The sequence below is a fragment of the Chaetomium tenue genome (genome assembly GCF_020726465.1).
Source record: "Chaetomium tenue strain MPI-SDFR-AT-0079 chromosome Unknown F5144scaffold_5, whole genome shotgun sequence".
Classification (NCBI taxonomy): Eukaryota; Fungi; Ascomycota; class Sordariomycetes; order Sordariales; family Chaetomiaceae; genus Chaetomium; species Chaetomium tenue.
In genome coordinates this window covers 987,356-1,001,085 of record NW_027117333.1, presented here as the reverse complement: position 1 = coordinate 1,001,085, position 13,730 = coordinate 987,356, and the positions used below count along the sequence as shown (strand labels likewise).

General features: G+C 56.3%; 5 protein-coding genes across 5 annotated transcripts; 4 read left to right on the top strand and 1 right to left on the bottom strand.

The window, feature by feature from the left end:
- Positions 1–532: 532 nt before the first annotated feature.
- On the top strand, positions 533–1,732 carry F5144DRAFT_514305 (uncharacterized protein). The gene is made up of 3 exons (XM_066786590.1): positions 533–1,097; positions 1,153–1,266; positions 1,331–1,732. Exons 1-3 carry the CDS (start codon positions 842–844, stop codon positions 1,726–1,728), a joined length of 768 nt encoding a protein of 255 aa, XP_066641034.1. The 5' UTR covers positions 533–841; the 3' UTR covers positions 1,729–1,732.
- Positions 1,733–1,760: 28 nt separating this feature from the next.
- F5144DRAFT_280331 (NUDIX hydrolase domain-like protein) lies at positions 1,761–2,957 on the top strand. The gene has a single exon (XM_066783697.1). The coding sequence runs from the start codon at positions 2,007–2,009 to the stop codon at positions 2,856–2,858; it is 852 nt and encodes a 283-aa protein (XP_066641033.1). The 5' UTR covers positions 1,761–2,006; the 3' UTR covers positions 2,859–2,957.
- A 204-nt stretch (positions 2,958–3,161) lies between these two features.
- F5144DRAFT_493659 (uncharacterized protein) lies at positions 3,162–3,905 on the bottom strand (the record flags this gene model as incomplete). Its single annotated transcript, XM_066785993.1, has 2 exons — positions 3,162–3,389; positions 3,465–3,905. 2 exons carry the CDS (start codon positions 3,903–3,905, stop codon positions 3,162–3,164), a joined length of 669 nt encoding a protein of 222 aa, XP_066641032.1.
- A 2,403-nt stretch (positions 3,906–6,308) lies between these two features.
- Positions 6,309–7,437, top strand: F5144DRAFT_535422 (Alpha/Beta hydrolase protein; the record flags this gene model as incomplete). Its single annotated transcript, XM_066787036.1, has 2 exons — positions 6,309–6,866; positions 6,960–7,437. 2 exons carry the CDS (start codon positions 6,309–6,311, stop codon positions 7,260–7,262), a joined length of 861 nt encoding a protein of 286 aa, XP_066641031.1. The 3' UTR covers positions 7,263–7,437.
- A 1,306-nt stretch (positions 7,438–8,743) lies between these two features.
- F5144DRAFT_549065 (uncharacterized protein) lies at positions 8,744–12,171 on the top strand (the record flags this gene model as incomplete). Its single annotated transcript, XM_066787557.1, has 3 exons — positions 8,744–8,966; positions 9,282–9,437; positions 9,503–12,171. The coding sequence occupies 3 exons, from the start codon at positions 8,744–8,746 to the stop codon at positions 12,169–12,171; spliced, it is 3,048 nt and encodes a 1,015-aa protein (XP_066641030.1).
- Between the last annotated feature and the right edge of the window lie 1,559 nt (positions 12,172–13,730).

The following is a 13,730-nucleotide window of genomic DNA, read 5'->3' as shown; positions in this document are numbered from 1 at the left end:
GCGAGCCTGACAGCTTCCTGCTTAGTTCACTGGCAGTGGAACTCGGAGGTCTCGGGGAATCCGCTCTAGTCTTTCGATTCGGCAGGTCAGTCATCTTCTCTGCCGTCGTTGAGCAGTTTAGAATGATAGCCCTAGTAGTAGCGCAAAACCCGGTGGCTAGACGCATAGTGTTATCAAGAGCCTGGCACCTTACGTTCAATATTTCTATGTAGTCACGGAGAACCGGGTAGCTGGTAGTTAAGCTAGGTACCTAGGTAGAGCGTCAAGGCCGAGTATAGCTATCGATATTACCTAAAATGGTGCCCCTAATAGATTGACCCTAGCCCCTGAGAGCAGAACACAATGAGATTGGTGCGACTAACAAACATGTCTCAAAAAAGTCATCATGGCCCGCCTGGTTCCGATCTCCGTTGAACCCGTTGAGCCCCTAATTAGCCTGCTCCCGCCGAAACAATGCATCCGAGGCACACTAGCCCGATTCGCGGGCGGCAGTGCCTTGCCGAAGCGATGTAACCTCCCCCAGATCTTGAATGGGAGTGTAACCGGCTAAATACGGTCTGGTGGCGTTTCGAGAAGCTTGAAAGCCATCAACCTCCCCTATCTTCGCCGGAGGCTTTTCGGCTTAGCAACCACTCGAATACCAGCTTAGCCCAGCAGACCAGCGACTGACAGCCAACATCGGCGGCCACCCCATTTTTAACTGAGGGGAGGCTCGTTTGGGTCCATTACACCCTGGGAACCGCACTGCAGCATACGGCCGGAGGGTTCATCTGGTCGCTCAACCGCACGGCCGGGGCGAAGGAAGGAGTTGAGGGGGGTTTTCCTCTCCCACTGCACAAGGATGGACTCAAGAAAGCGGGAGTCGGACGAGGAGGAGCAGACGTTTCTGCCCAAATCCGAACTGAACGAAGATGTCGCGACCGGCTTCTCGACGGTATGCCTGAAATGCGACGCCAACAACCCTCGGAAGCGCGGCGTGGTATGGTACTTGAGGTTATTCTTGGAAATCGCCATGGCGGGCACAATAGTTTATCTGCTGGTCGCCAAACCCCTGGTCGTCTCACGCGAGACTCTACGGCGGACACCAGTACCGAGCTGTAGGTCGGCCACTATTAGGCGTCTCCGTGGCAGCTGCTAATCACCGCCGTCTAGTGCCACGAAAGATCTACACCTTCCAAGACAACCCCAAATACCTTCGCGGTGATATGTGGTTCAACGAGACGCTCACCCTCCACACGCTCCACAACTGGATCGGGTTGAGCTCGGGTACGTAGCGCCCATTGTGGACACTGCCTTGCCTATGGAAGACAGCAGCTAATGAGCAAGATAGAAAGCCGAGGCTATGTGGTTGTCGACGACGCCAGCCGCTACGACCTCCCGGAGCCGTACACGGTCGCGCTGGACCGGCACCACGACGGACCGGGGTACATGATGACCGTGTTCCACCAGCTGCACTGTCTCTCCTACCTCGCCGAGCACTACCAGCAGGGGTTCGCCGGCGCCAACCTGACCGAAGAGGTGGCCCACCACACGAGCCACTGCTTCAACTACATCCGCCAGGGCATCATGTGCTCGGCCGACACCACCCTGGAGGGCAAGACGGACGCCGGGCCGGGCGAGGGCTCGGAGCACGAGTGCGTCGATTACGACGCCCTGCTGGACTGGGCCAACGCGAACTCGGCCATGAAATGGCGGACTGCTTTGCTTCCGGAGACGTCCATCCTCTGATGTGTATATTTATTCTAGGAAATATTTAGAAATGGTATTTGAGATCACTCCTGGGAGATGATATGCGTCTCGTCCTTGGGCCGGGAATAAGCGGGCGGTAGGTAACTGGGCGATCGGGCAGTGAGTCAACAGCGAGCGGGGGGTTACGTACCACAGGACCGAACCGTCCTCCCTGAGCACTTCGACAAGCAAAGTATATCACCACGGGAAGCCCATCTCAGCCCAAACTTCAATACAGCCCCTTTTACAACCCACAACAAAAAGCAAATACGGTCACAATGTCACCGCCCCAACCCCCCAAAGACCCCCTCCCCGTCCCCGAGCACGACCCCTCCCTCGAAGCCTTCAACATCCCCGTCCAAGACTGGCTGGCCGCGAACCCCCTCCACCAATTAATCGTCTCGGCCGTCGTCTCCCTCCCCTCCTCTTTCCCGTCTGCCAACCGGCACGGCCACCACCAACAACAACGCCCCAACTCCCAAACCAACCCCCACAACCCCCCCTCAGAACAACAGCAACCCTCCCCAGAAAAAGAAAAAGAAAACCAAAACCAAAAAGAAGAAGGAGAAGAACGCACCCTCCTCCTACAACGCGCCCCCCACGACTGGGACCCCCTCACCTGGGAGCATCCCGGCGGCACCTGTGAGCCCAACGAGACCATCCTGCAGGCCGTGGCACGCGAGCTGGCGGAGGAGACGGGCCTGGTGGCGAGGCGGGTGGGGGGGTTGGTGGTGGCGGTGGATATTGCGGAGCCGAGCTTTGAGGGAAAGGAGGAGGGGGTGGGGGGTGGTGGTGGTGGTGGTGATGGGGTGGAGGGGACTTCTGGAAAGGGAGAAGGGGGGCTCAGGCCGTGGTGGAGGTTGTTTTGTTTTTTGGTGGAGGTTGAGGGGGGTGTGGAGGGGGATGGGGAAAAGGGGGGGTTGCCGGTGGTGAGGTTGGATCCGGAGGAGCATTGTGCTTTTGTGTGGGCGACGGAGGAGGATGTGAAAAAGGGGTGGTGTGGGGATGTGGAGATGCGGTGGGATGGGGAGGGGAATAGGAGGAACGAGGTGATTTTGAAGGGGTTTGAGGTGCTGAGGGAGAGGAGGGCGTTGGGAAAGGGGAGGGGGGTTGTGGGTGGGAGTGAGTGATGATGATGGAGTGAAAAGGGGCGGGGCGTGGTATGAAGGTGTGGTCTAGTAGACGGTGAAAACACTTGAGGATAAGGTTTATTTTGCCAATTTCAAAATATGTTGAGAACTAGTGTTGCACTTAAAGCAATAATTCAAATTTATCCACCCATGTTCTAATAAGCAATCATTACATGTATACACAGAAGTCCCCTTCAAATGAACGCTGCAATCCTAGCACTCTCCACCACCGATGAGCCCCCAACAGCTCGCCCTATACACAACAGCGATAGATATATACAAGAATCGCGCCCATTCCTCCCCTTAGTTGATAACCCGGGTGTACCGGTACGGCTTGGCCGTGAAGCCGCCGCTGGTCCAGCCGACGTTGCGTTTGTACTGGACGCAGCCGTAGGTGCCGCGGCACTCGAGCGTGTTGTAGGCCTTGTGCGCGCTATCGGCCCACGAGAGGAAGAGCGTGACGTGGCCGGCGGCACCGGCGGTGCCCTCGCCCAGGGTGCCGACGAAGTCACCGGGCTTAAGGTCCGCCCACTTGATGGCCTTGGCGATGGCGGGCAGGCTGACGGTGTTGTAGCCGGGGGCGTTGGCGTGCAGGGCCATGGACACGAAGCCCGAGCAGTCGGTGCGGTACTTGCGGCCCTGCTGGTCCGGGTACGTCTTGCTCATCGAGTAGGGCACGCCGCGCGAGACCCAGTACCGGCCGCGCGAGATGATCTCGGTGCGGTTGATGGGGCCGTTGTACTGCGAGCCGCCGCCGCCGCCCGCGATCGGGCATTCCTTGGTGACCATGCTGTTGGAGCCCGTCTTGACGTAGTAGTCGGACACGTAGCAGCCGTCGCTGGTCTTGTCCCAGATGGCGTTGCCGTTGATGCTCTCGCCGTAGGTCTGGCAGGTGAGCTTGACGTCGACGCCCTTCTTGTACGTCTTGACCGACTTGTAGCTGGTGTCGGGGCCGCTGCGGCAGTTGACGTCGTTGCCCGTGATGGGGTAGGCGGCGACCGTCGAGATGGCCGCAGCCAGGGTCAGAACCAGGCTGGTGAGCTGCATGATGGCGTCTGGAGAACAAGATTGTCTGGCGCAAGTCTTGGTCGTGGGTTGAGAGTGATGGTGGTGGTGATGGTGAGGGATGGTGATAGCAAGAGAGTCTAGACTTCGGAGATCGATTTCGATGTCTTTATACTTGTGGCCGTGCGATCACCAACAGAAGCAAACGGCTTTCTATAACCCCATGCCGCGAGTGGCTTACTCTCTGTGCTGTCCGTCTGCAACCTCACAATCTCCCCCATCCAGGTTCCATGATGTCTCCATGCGATGGAGATCTCGGCCCCACCGAAGCTTGACGATCGCCGAGGTAAAAAATCTAGGCAAGATTCATTGGGCTTTCCCACTTGGGAGGAGCATCGCGCCGCCAAGTCCTAAAAGTAGAGACGGGTGCATTCGGCCGCTTATTTTGGCCATTGCCCTGCTCCAGGGGCTGAAGGCCTAGACCTTTGGCCGCTCGGTGATCGAGAAGGTTAGGTAGCAATGCTCCAGGGCGGCATCTGTGTGTTGACAGCGCGGAATCGGTGCGTCCTGGAACGCGAGAATGTAACCATTTCAAGCGGCCCCTGGGGGCGGCCCGAAATAGAAGTTGACAATGTAAGACGGGCTAACTCGACCCTTTCTGACTACCCACTCTCCCACTCCAACCCTGTTGCGTTTTGAGACAGGGGTCCTTCAGACTCCTTCACAGCCCCAGACCCGCTCGAGCCGCTCTAAAAACAAACCTCCTTCTAATTCAATGTGAGATCTGCACCAAAATGCGTCGTTTCGTTGTTGAATTCGAGTTGGCCGAGGTATTAAGCTATAAGCGGGCAGCGACAAGATCTATCTTTATCAACACAATGTTATGCAGTCCGGTGAGCCAGGGAATGATCAAGTTCGATGAAGGTACTTGTAGAGAAACTGATCGAGTTTAATCCGGTGTTTCCGGTCCCCAACTTGTGCAATACCCATGCATAATACTCTGGTTCTCACCAAGCAGGGAAAAACAGTCTCTATCCTTATGTCCGCCCCAATGCCTGTGTCTTCTTTGAAAATGGTATTGTCTTTTCAAACAAAACAACTGCAAAAAGCAAAGGTTTGGAGAAGTGACGGGCACATTCATTGGGACTTAAGAGGTGGGTGGGATACGCATGGTTGGACTAAACAATCAAACGTTGGTGTTGCAGGACCCGGGGCTGGGCTGAAGTCAATACCTACTAATAGATGGTACACGGCGATGTCAATATGACCTACTCTTGGGTATCATCCTATAGGTAGAAGAATGGTTAATTATTACACGGACTGCCATCTTAATTATGGTTGACCATCTTTCCACCGCCTTCACATTTTTTTGGGTTGTAGCATGTTCGGACGGGGTCTTACTCTTATGTGGGCAAAGCATCTTTAATGATTTTTGTTAAACAAGGTAAGTTTGGCCGCAGGATCGACATATTTGGGCTAACGGTAACCCTCGCCGCGCCTGTGAAACGCTCATGAGCTATGCCAGCATACACGTTGATTGACAGTGGGTATCTTAGTCTTGTTTTTTACTCAACCGGCTGGGTTTGTCCCTGGATGGATAGAAAAGACAGCCTTTTAATCCCAGCCGAGGTAACAAACCTGTTGGGCAACCAACGGCTCCCGAGTAGCCGGTCGAGACGTAGCCGGAAAGAATCAAGTCGTATGTTCTCGGATCTCTGCCTTCGATGCGTCCCAATCGGGTGGCTGATTTTGATTTCATTCCTATATCTAATGAGCCAAGACGGGCTTGGGAGGAAAGTTATAATATCAACTCACGGGAACCGAATTGATATTGGAAAAGGACCATGACGAGGATGGTGTTCTCAACTCCCATGCTTGGCACCGCTGGCCCGGTACTGGGATACGGGGTCCTCACACTTCTAAGTAACGGCAATGCGTGTATATTCTCCGGCTGCACCCCGCAATCTAGCTGCGGCTCCTCATACCAAGACAAGTTAATAAGTTGATAGATACCGCCCAGAATTCCAGGTCAACCTCGTGCTCAGTCCCAGGTAGCCGTCCAATTACCCGATTCGTGCGCATAGCTCTGTCCCAAGCAAGGTGTAACTCTAGGACAAAAAACAACAGTCAAACTGCTTGGATAAAGTTCACATGTCATCTACTCCCTTGCCAAAACACGTAGAGTCGGCATCTACTGATCTTTTCGGCACTTACAGAGTCCGGCGACGTATCGACAGATAGCGTCGACGACAAACAGAACGATGGCGGTGTTCCATGGGCCCGGCAACATACAAGTCGCAAAGAACCCTTTTGACCGAGGATGAACGAGTATCGGGGTATATATTCACCCCGTCGCCTCGCCGTCTGCCCATCTCTCTTCTCTGTCAGTACCCGGCCATTGGACACCAACGCCGTCAACCCCCCAGGCCACGATAATATCCAAACATGGCTCACCGCCGCCTTCTCAAACCCCTGGCCTTCCTCGCCATCGCGCTCCTCCTGATCCTGCCCGCGGTCTCGGCAGCCTCAGCTGGATGCGGCAAGTCCCCAGCCGTCACCGCCGGAAGCAAGATCATGACGGTCAACGGCAAGAACCGGCGCTGGATGATCCGACTGCCTCAGGGATACGACCAGAACCGCCCGTACAAGCTGATCTTCGGCATCCACTGGCTCGACGCCGACTTCATGGCCGTCGATGGCGGCACCGCACCGTACTACGGTCTGCAGCGGCTGGCCAACAACTCGGCCATTTTCGTGTCGCCGGACGGGCTGAACAAGGGCTGGGGCAACCAGGGCGGTGAGGACGTGACCTTCATCGACGAGATCTACAAGACGGTCAGCAACGGGCTCTGCATCGACGAGAAGCAGGTCTTCTCGACCGGCTTCAGCTACGGCGGCGCCATGTCGTACGCGCTCGCCTGCGCCCGGCCCAACATTTTCCGCGCCATCGGCGTGCTCTCGGGCGCGCAGCTGAGCGGTTGTTCCGGCGGCAACACACCAGTGGTGAGGACCTTTTTTGATCTACTCCCTCCCTCGAGTCCTTCCCTCCTGGACAGTAAAAGCCCCAACTTCTAAGACTAACCCAACCCCAATCAGGCCTACTACGGCCAGCACGGCGTACGCGACGGGGTGCTACCCATCTCCATGGGCAAGCAGCTGCGCGACAACTTTGTGCGGGTCAACGGGTGCACACAGGGCCAGCAGGCGGCGGAGCCCGCACGCAACAGCCGCCGGCACATCAAGACGGTCTACCAGGGCTGCGACCCCAAGTACCCCGTCGTCTTTACGGCCTTTGACGAGGACCACGTCGCCCTGCCGCAGGACTCGGGCGGCGATGGCGGGCCGAACAGCTGGACGGTTGCGGAGCTGTGGGCGTTTTTCTCGCAGTTTTCTTCTTGAGTCTGGATCTTGAGGTTGAAGGGTGATCCTTAAGATTTTTTGGAATCTTTGTTGTAACTTATTTTGGGAATTCAAAATTCAAAGATTTCGTCCGCTCCTTTTTTGATGTTCTGCGTATGTGCACTTCTAGATAGTGGCAGGCGGCAACAGCGCTTACACAGAGCCTGCCCTTTCCTGCAGCAAAATGATGAATGGGGAAGGAATGACGTGAGAACCATCACGTGATTACCCAACTTGGGATTCTTTTTCAAGGACAATTTCCCCGCTGTGGAGCTTACTGGTTCCCCTCCTCATAAGGCTTGGCTCGGATTTAACGAACAAACACAACGGCCGCTACACCAGAAAGGATAGTGCAGTGATCCAAGATGTGAGAGCCATAACTCAGAAGCTGTGATCTGCAGGGAAGATCCTATACTACAGTATCTTTAAGGGGACCTGTGACCGGCTGGCCAAGGTTGAAACACGAGGCCAATGACGGAACCACACCACCTTTTTGGTATTCTTCACTGCGGACCCGGATCACTGTCCGGAAATGTTCACCTGAGAGCTGCCCGATCGCCAGTTTACTAGCACAGGAAAAGTATCAAATCAGGTCCGGGGCCATTCCCCAGATCAGGGTTGAGCCATACCTTAATGTCCAACACAGTGCGCACACGTTGTGAACGGGAGCCTGCCGGTGCAGTCTTTCAAGCAGCGCTGGATGAACTCTCGCTATTAGGCATACAGTCAGACAGTACAGTCTCGTGCCAGTATCTTCCAGGACAGACAAGGTTGGCTGAATTTGGATCTTTCTTCAAGTTTCACACCACCATCCCCAAGCTGGCCCAAACAAACCATTCCTTCATCCCCTACAATGCAGGCTGCAGGGTCCTGAGTAATACTTGTGTTGAGTCCGTGTGAATATCAACCAACACAGTACTATACCGCGAGGGCTCTTGAATACCCCTGTCGATGTTGCTCCAAGTTGCCCAGTCTTTGGAAAAGCGAGCCCGCTGTCCCTCCTCCCTGTCGTCACACTCTGGGCGAGCCTTCGTTTAATCAAAACTGCAATCGCCAAACACGACGCGGTTCCGTCAGAGAAACGCCGACAAGATAGCTCTGCCCCCGAGTGCCAGGTCTACCTAGTCGACTCTCGGCCCGCAACACACCTGCCAAACATCTCAGGCGGTTCCTGGATTCCAGTGCCCGACCCCCCGATCCCCGATCGACCAAGGCGCGCCCGCAGCCGAGAAACGGGTCCAGGCCAGGCGGTGCATCGCGTCGCAGAACGACAATCATCGCCCACCTGCACACACAGCGCATATCTTTTAGGGGAACCCCACGTGCCTTTCCCCTCTCGCATTCCATATTCGTCCATGCATCTCGATCCGACTTAGAATCTCCGAACCTGGCGACGAAGCACAGCAGCAACAGGAGCAGCAACAGACTGCCCAGCGCCCGGTGGCATTCGATCACCCGCCCACCGCCGCGCAGTCGCAACCATGACGTCCGGGGCACAGCCATTAACACCCCAGCAGCCTGTCTCGCAACACCAGCAGCAGCAACAGCAACAACAACAGCAACAACATCGAGCGAACGTCCCGAATACCCCTAGCACCCCGGTTGCCTCCCCGATACATGCCGCCGTCTCCCCGCCCAACAAGCGCGATTTGAAATCATGGTGGAAAGGCTTCAAGCTTCCCTCGAAGCATCACGAGTCACATGGTACAGGCGCCCCGTCTATTATATTCCCTCGATCACAGCCCCGAAGGAAAGCTACCATATTCGCCGAGGACATGGAGGGGGAACTCAACCACCTCCCATCCGCTGTGTCTCTGCTCCGGAACATCATATTTAGGGAAGAAGAGTGCGCCGTTCATCAAGCAAGTGCAAGCATGAGCCGACCCCCGTCAATAAGAGAACCACCCAGGGCGCCCAAGTTGGGTGCCCTCTCCCGTATCATGGCCTGGCGATTTGGGGCTTCCTCCCGTGCACTACGCCGCAAGTCTCTTCCGATCAGACCTAACCTAATTGTTGCAGACAATCGGGCCCAGGGTATCTTTGGTGTTCCTCTACGCCAGAGCATCACCTACGCCAACGTCGCCATCTCGCTCGTCGACGAGGATGGGAAGAGCTACATTTACGGCTATGTCCCCATCGTCGTCGCGAAATGTGGCGTATTTTTGAAAGAGAGGGGTTCGTACATATAACACTGCTTCTATTTCCGCATCCCGCCAGATGCATGCTAATCCGCTTTGAAGCCACCGAAATCGAGGGAATTTTTCGTCTGAACGGGTCTGAGAAGCGGATCAAAGAGCTCAAGACCATTTTCGACTCGCCAGACAGGTACGGAAAGGGGTTGGTCTGGGATGGCTACACAGTTCACGATGCCGCCAACGTCCTGCGCCGTTATCTCAACGACCTCCCCGAACCGGTCGTCCCTCTGGATCTCTACGAACAATTCCGGGAGCCGCTGAGCGGAGCGACGAAGCCAGGGACGGACCTCGAAGGGCCCCAGTTCGCCGAGCATTTCGAAATGGACGCCGCTATCATCAGGTACCAGCAGCTCATCACCGAGCTACCGCCTCTGAACCGTCAGCTTCTGCTTTACATCCTTGACTTGCTCGCCGTATTTGCGGCCAAGTCAGACCAGAACCGCATGACGTCCCAGAACCTCGCCGCCATTTTCCAGCCCGGAATGCTCTCCCACCCTAACCACGCCATGGCGCCGGAGGAGTACCGGCTGAATCAATGTGTCATCATCTTCCTCATCGAGAACCAGGATCACTTTCTCATCGGGATGCAAGGCACAGCAGCAGATGAGAAAACCGTGGAAGAGGTGCAGAAAGGCACGCCGGTGCTCAAACCTCCGTCGACCCCCAATTCAAAGCCGGGCATCGTACGGTCTACATCTAGTGCGAGCGCTGGGGCCGAGAGCGTTGCAAAGGATGGCTCGATTCGAAGAAATAAGTCGACTTCGTCAAGACGGTCATTCCACTCCAACGGTTGCCCCAGCCCTGCTAGCCCAGCATTGACCGCCACCCCAACAGGCGGAGGTCTAGCTCGGAGCAACACCCTGCCCTCCAAGAAATCGCCAGCTTTGCAAGCGGGAAGGTTTGCCTCTCGGAATGACCATGTGGCCCCAATGACACCCGTTGCACCACCAGCGAGCACAGTGGTATCGCCACCTGATGTCGTGGAGGAAGTCGCGACTCCCCCGGAGGAGGCGGCACCGCCCCTTTCAGGGTCGGCTGGGCCATCCAGCTCGCAGCCCGGTTTGACCATCCCTGGTGCCAGGAGCCAGGAGGGGCTCCTTGAGCCTCTTACCCCCGAGGCCACGACCCCGTCGAAAAAGCGGCCTATCCTGTTCCAGAGGATAGCATCGAATGAGAGTGACGGACGTCAACCGAACAAACTGAGGAAGAAGAGATTGCCAGGCAGCGCAAATCCTAGCGCCCATAGCTCGACCGCTTCGCTACCTCGCTCAACAAACGCAGCTTCTCCCAACACAGAGGCGGTGAGCCCTCTAGAGGTGATTCAATCCGTCCCTCAGACTGCAGGCGCCGGAGAGCGCGTGGAAGCCCAACAGTCCGGGGCGTCCTCGGAACTAACACCAAAGCCCTCTCACGCTTTGCCCGCCAATGCCGAGCATGATCATCCAGGACACGCCGAACCGAGCAGCACCGGTTCGCACCCCGATCCTAACAGTACCGCTACGGGTAACAACCACGCCGATACCCTGCATTCTGGCCATTCCCACGCCGACACTCTCCACCCCAGCAGCGCCCAACCGCTGAAATCCAGGAAATCTCCTCCGACGTCACTACACAGCTCCTTCAACGAAGGATCGGACCTCGACCAGGTTGATGAGCTGGCGGCTCCTGCCGAGATACCAATCCCCGACACGCCTAGCGAGAAAGAGAAGAAGAAGCGATGGCGTTTGTCGCGCAAGAAGGAGGATGCGTCGCCACCTTCGTTTCCCTCCTTCGCCTCCCCGCGCTCTGTGCTGGGGTCGAACGCGACAGCCGGCGCCAGTGGCACGTCTATCAGCAGCGGCGGGAAGCTGGGGCAAAGCATGATGGACAAGAGCATGACGGATATGTCAGACCGCACCACTATCAACACGGAGGCACCGCTTGTCGAAGTGTCGAGCAAGGAGAGCAGGGACGAGTCGCATAAGATCTCCAACTGGATCAAGAACAAGTACCGCGAGCACAAAGAGAACGTCGAGCAGCGCCGGAACAAGTCGCCGCCTGCCGGGGAACGGACCGTGTCGATTGGGTCCAGCCTGTTGTCGACACGGGGCAAGAGCCTGGACCTGAAGCGCGCCGAGGAGGAGAGGCCGGCCGTCCCGCAGCCTGTGCAAACTCCACCGCCCCAGTCTGCACCACTCCAGCCCTCGCAGCTTCAGAACGTACCTCCCCAAGCTCAGCCGCAGGCACAGGCCCCGTTTCCGCCCCGGATTCAGTCCCTGGTTCAGCCTCAGGTCCAACCCCCGGTCCAACCTCCCGTTCAATCTCTGGCCCAGCCTCAGGTCCAACCTCATGTTCAGCCTCAGGCCCAGGCTCCAGCCCAACCTCTCGCCCCGACTCAAGTCCAGCCTCAGGCTCAAGCTCCAGTCCAGATTCCGATCCGACCTCAGGTCGGACCCCAAAATGAATCTGAAGCCCACCCTGTGGTCGAAACTCAAATCCAACCCCAGGTTCAACCCTCGGTCCAGCCTCAGACTCAAGCTCACGTTGAACCCAAGGACCAGCCCAAGGATCAACCCAAAGATCAACCCAAGGATCAATCCAAGGATCAAACCACGGAACAACCAAAAGACCACCCTCAACATCAACCTCACGCCCAACCCCAAGACCAGTCCCATGTCCAGCCTCAGACCCAGACTCAGGCGCCGCCGCAAGCCCAAGAGCCCAAGGCGCAATGATAATCACCGCAGCCTTGGCATGCAAAGACGGCGCACCGCCAATGAGTTTGATGCCGTTACGACCATTGTTTTTCAGACATGCATGCATCTTCCTTTCACTTGAAGGTTCTGGAGAGGGGAGGGGGGGGGAGGCGGGGAGGGTGTGATACGAAAAGATGAGAGAAGATGGCTTTGCTCCCGATGTCCGGCTGATGCGGATACCCCCAGATTTCTTTTTACTTTTATTTTTTTGTTGTTCTTGTTGGCTGTTTGTTGTTTATATGATTCGGGCGGGGCGGCGGCGGCAGAGGTAGGATTGATCAAAAGATGATTCCCCATTGTTTGGTTGTGTTTTTTTGTTGTTGGGAGGTTTTTCGAATGAATGGAGGTAAACTACTGTTGTGTAGCGTTTTATAAGAGGGAGGAGGAGTTGCCTCGTGTTGGTGTTATTCTACTTGATTCATCTTCTGCTGGCTGGGCTTTGCTTTGCTTTTGAGCGCTGCTATGTTTGATGTTTGCCTTGGACTCGACTCGAGGTAGGTCCAGTACCTAATCCGGAACGCCGCGGTCCACCTCCCTGCGTACATCCATACCTACCTGGCCGTCTACACTAATCTTTCCAAGAAATCCAAGGAATCGATCGACCAACCTTCCAAGCAAGCACGAAGGGGGGGGTTCCGCATTCCCGGCACTCCCCCTAGGAACGGGATAGGATTAGCGTCCCCGTCCCCAAGACCGCCGCAAGCCGTCCCTGCGACCGGGATGGACAACGTGGTGTGGTGCTGGGCTCGTCCGCTTTGCCTGTTTCATCTTAGCCCCCGCCCTTCTCTAGTCTTGGTCCTCGGTTTGTTTGGTGGTTGGTGGTTGGTGCTTGTTGGTCAAGGTCTGGGGAAGTTCCCGCTGCGGCGGCAGTGGTGTCGAGGCTGGCCCGTTCCCACTTCCCCGCAAAAACGGCTGCGGGTACAGATCTTTTGAAGGGGGTTGCTGAGCCGAGGCCTGGACCACTCCCCGCAGTTTGCAGCCTGGAGAAATCTGGGCTTGCCTTCCACCTTGGACACCGACAAAAGTATCCACACGGGTTCGGTCGTGGCTTCCCTCGGAGTCGAGATTTGTCTGATGAGCTTGACTCTTGTTTCTCTGGGAACCCCAAGTGCGTTGCTGCCTTATGTAAAAGGCACACTTGGTATTTCTCCCATCCCACATGATTTTTCTCCGGCCCCGCTCCGGTAGTTGGACCGGCCCGAGTGTGCCAAAAAGAAACGGAAGCTTCAAAATTACATATATGACGCTAGTTATAGTTGCCTAATAAAAGCTTGTTCTCGAAACACCCCGACACGGCCTTGACTTAACTCATCCAACCCGTCTTACTCATAAAGAGCTGCGCGTACCACCCGTGGCAGACGCAAAGGGAATGCGAGGCTGCTTACCCGGACGCCACACGAAAATGGCCGAACGTCGGCCCTACCCTTCGCGCTTGGCGATCGGAGAAGTTACAGAAACGTACATTCCATCGCCGAAGGCAAGCAATCCCGGCAAATCCGTGGCGGCCAAGCCCGGATCCACCGGCTCCAAATCCCACG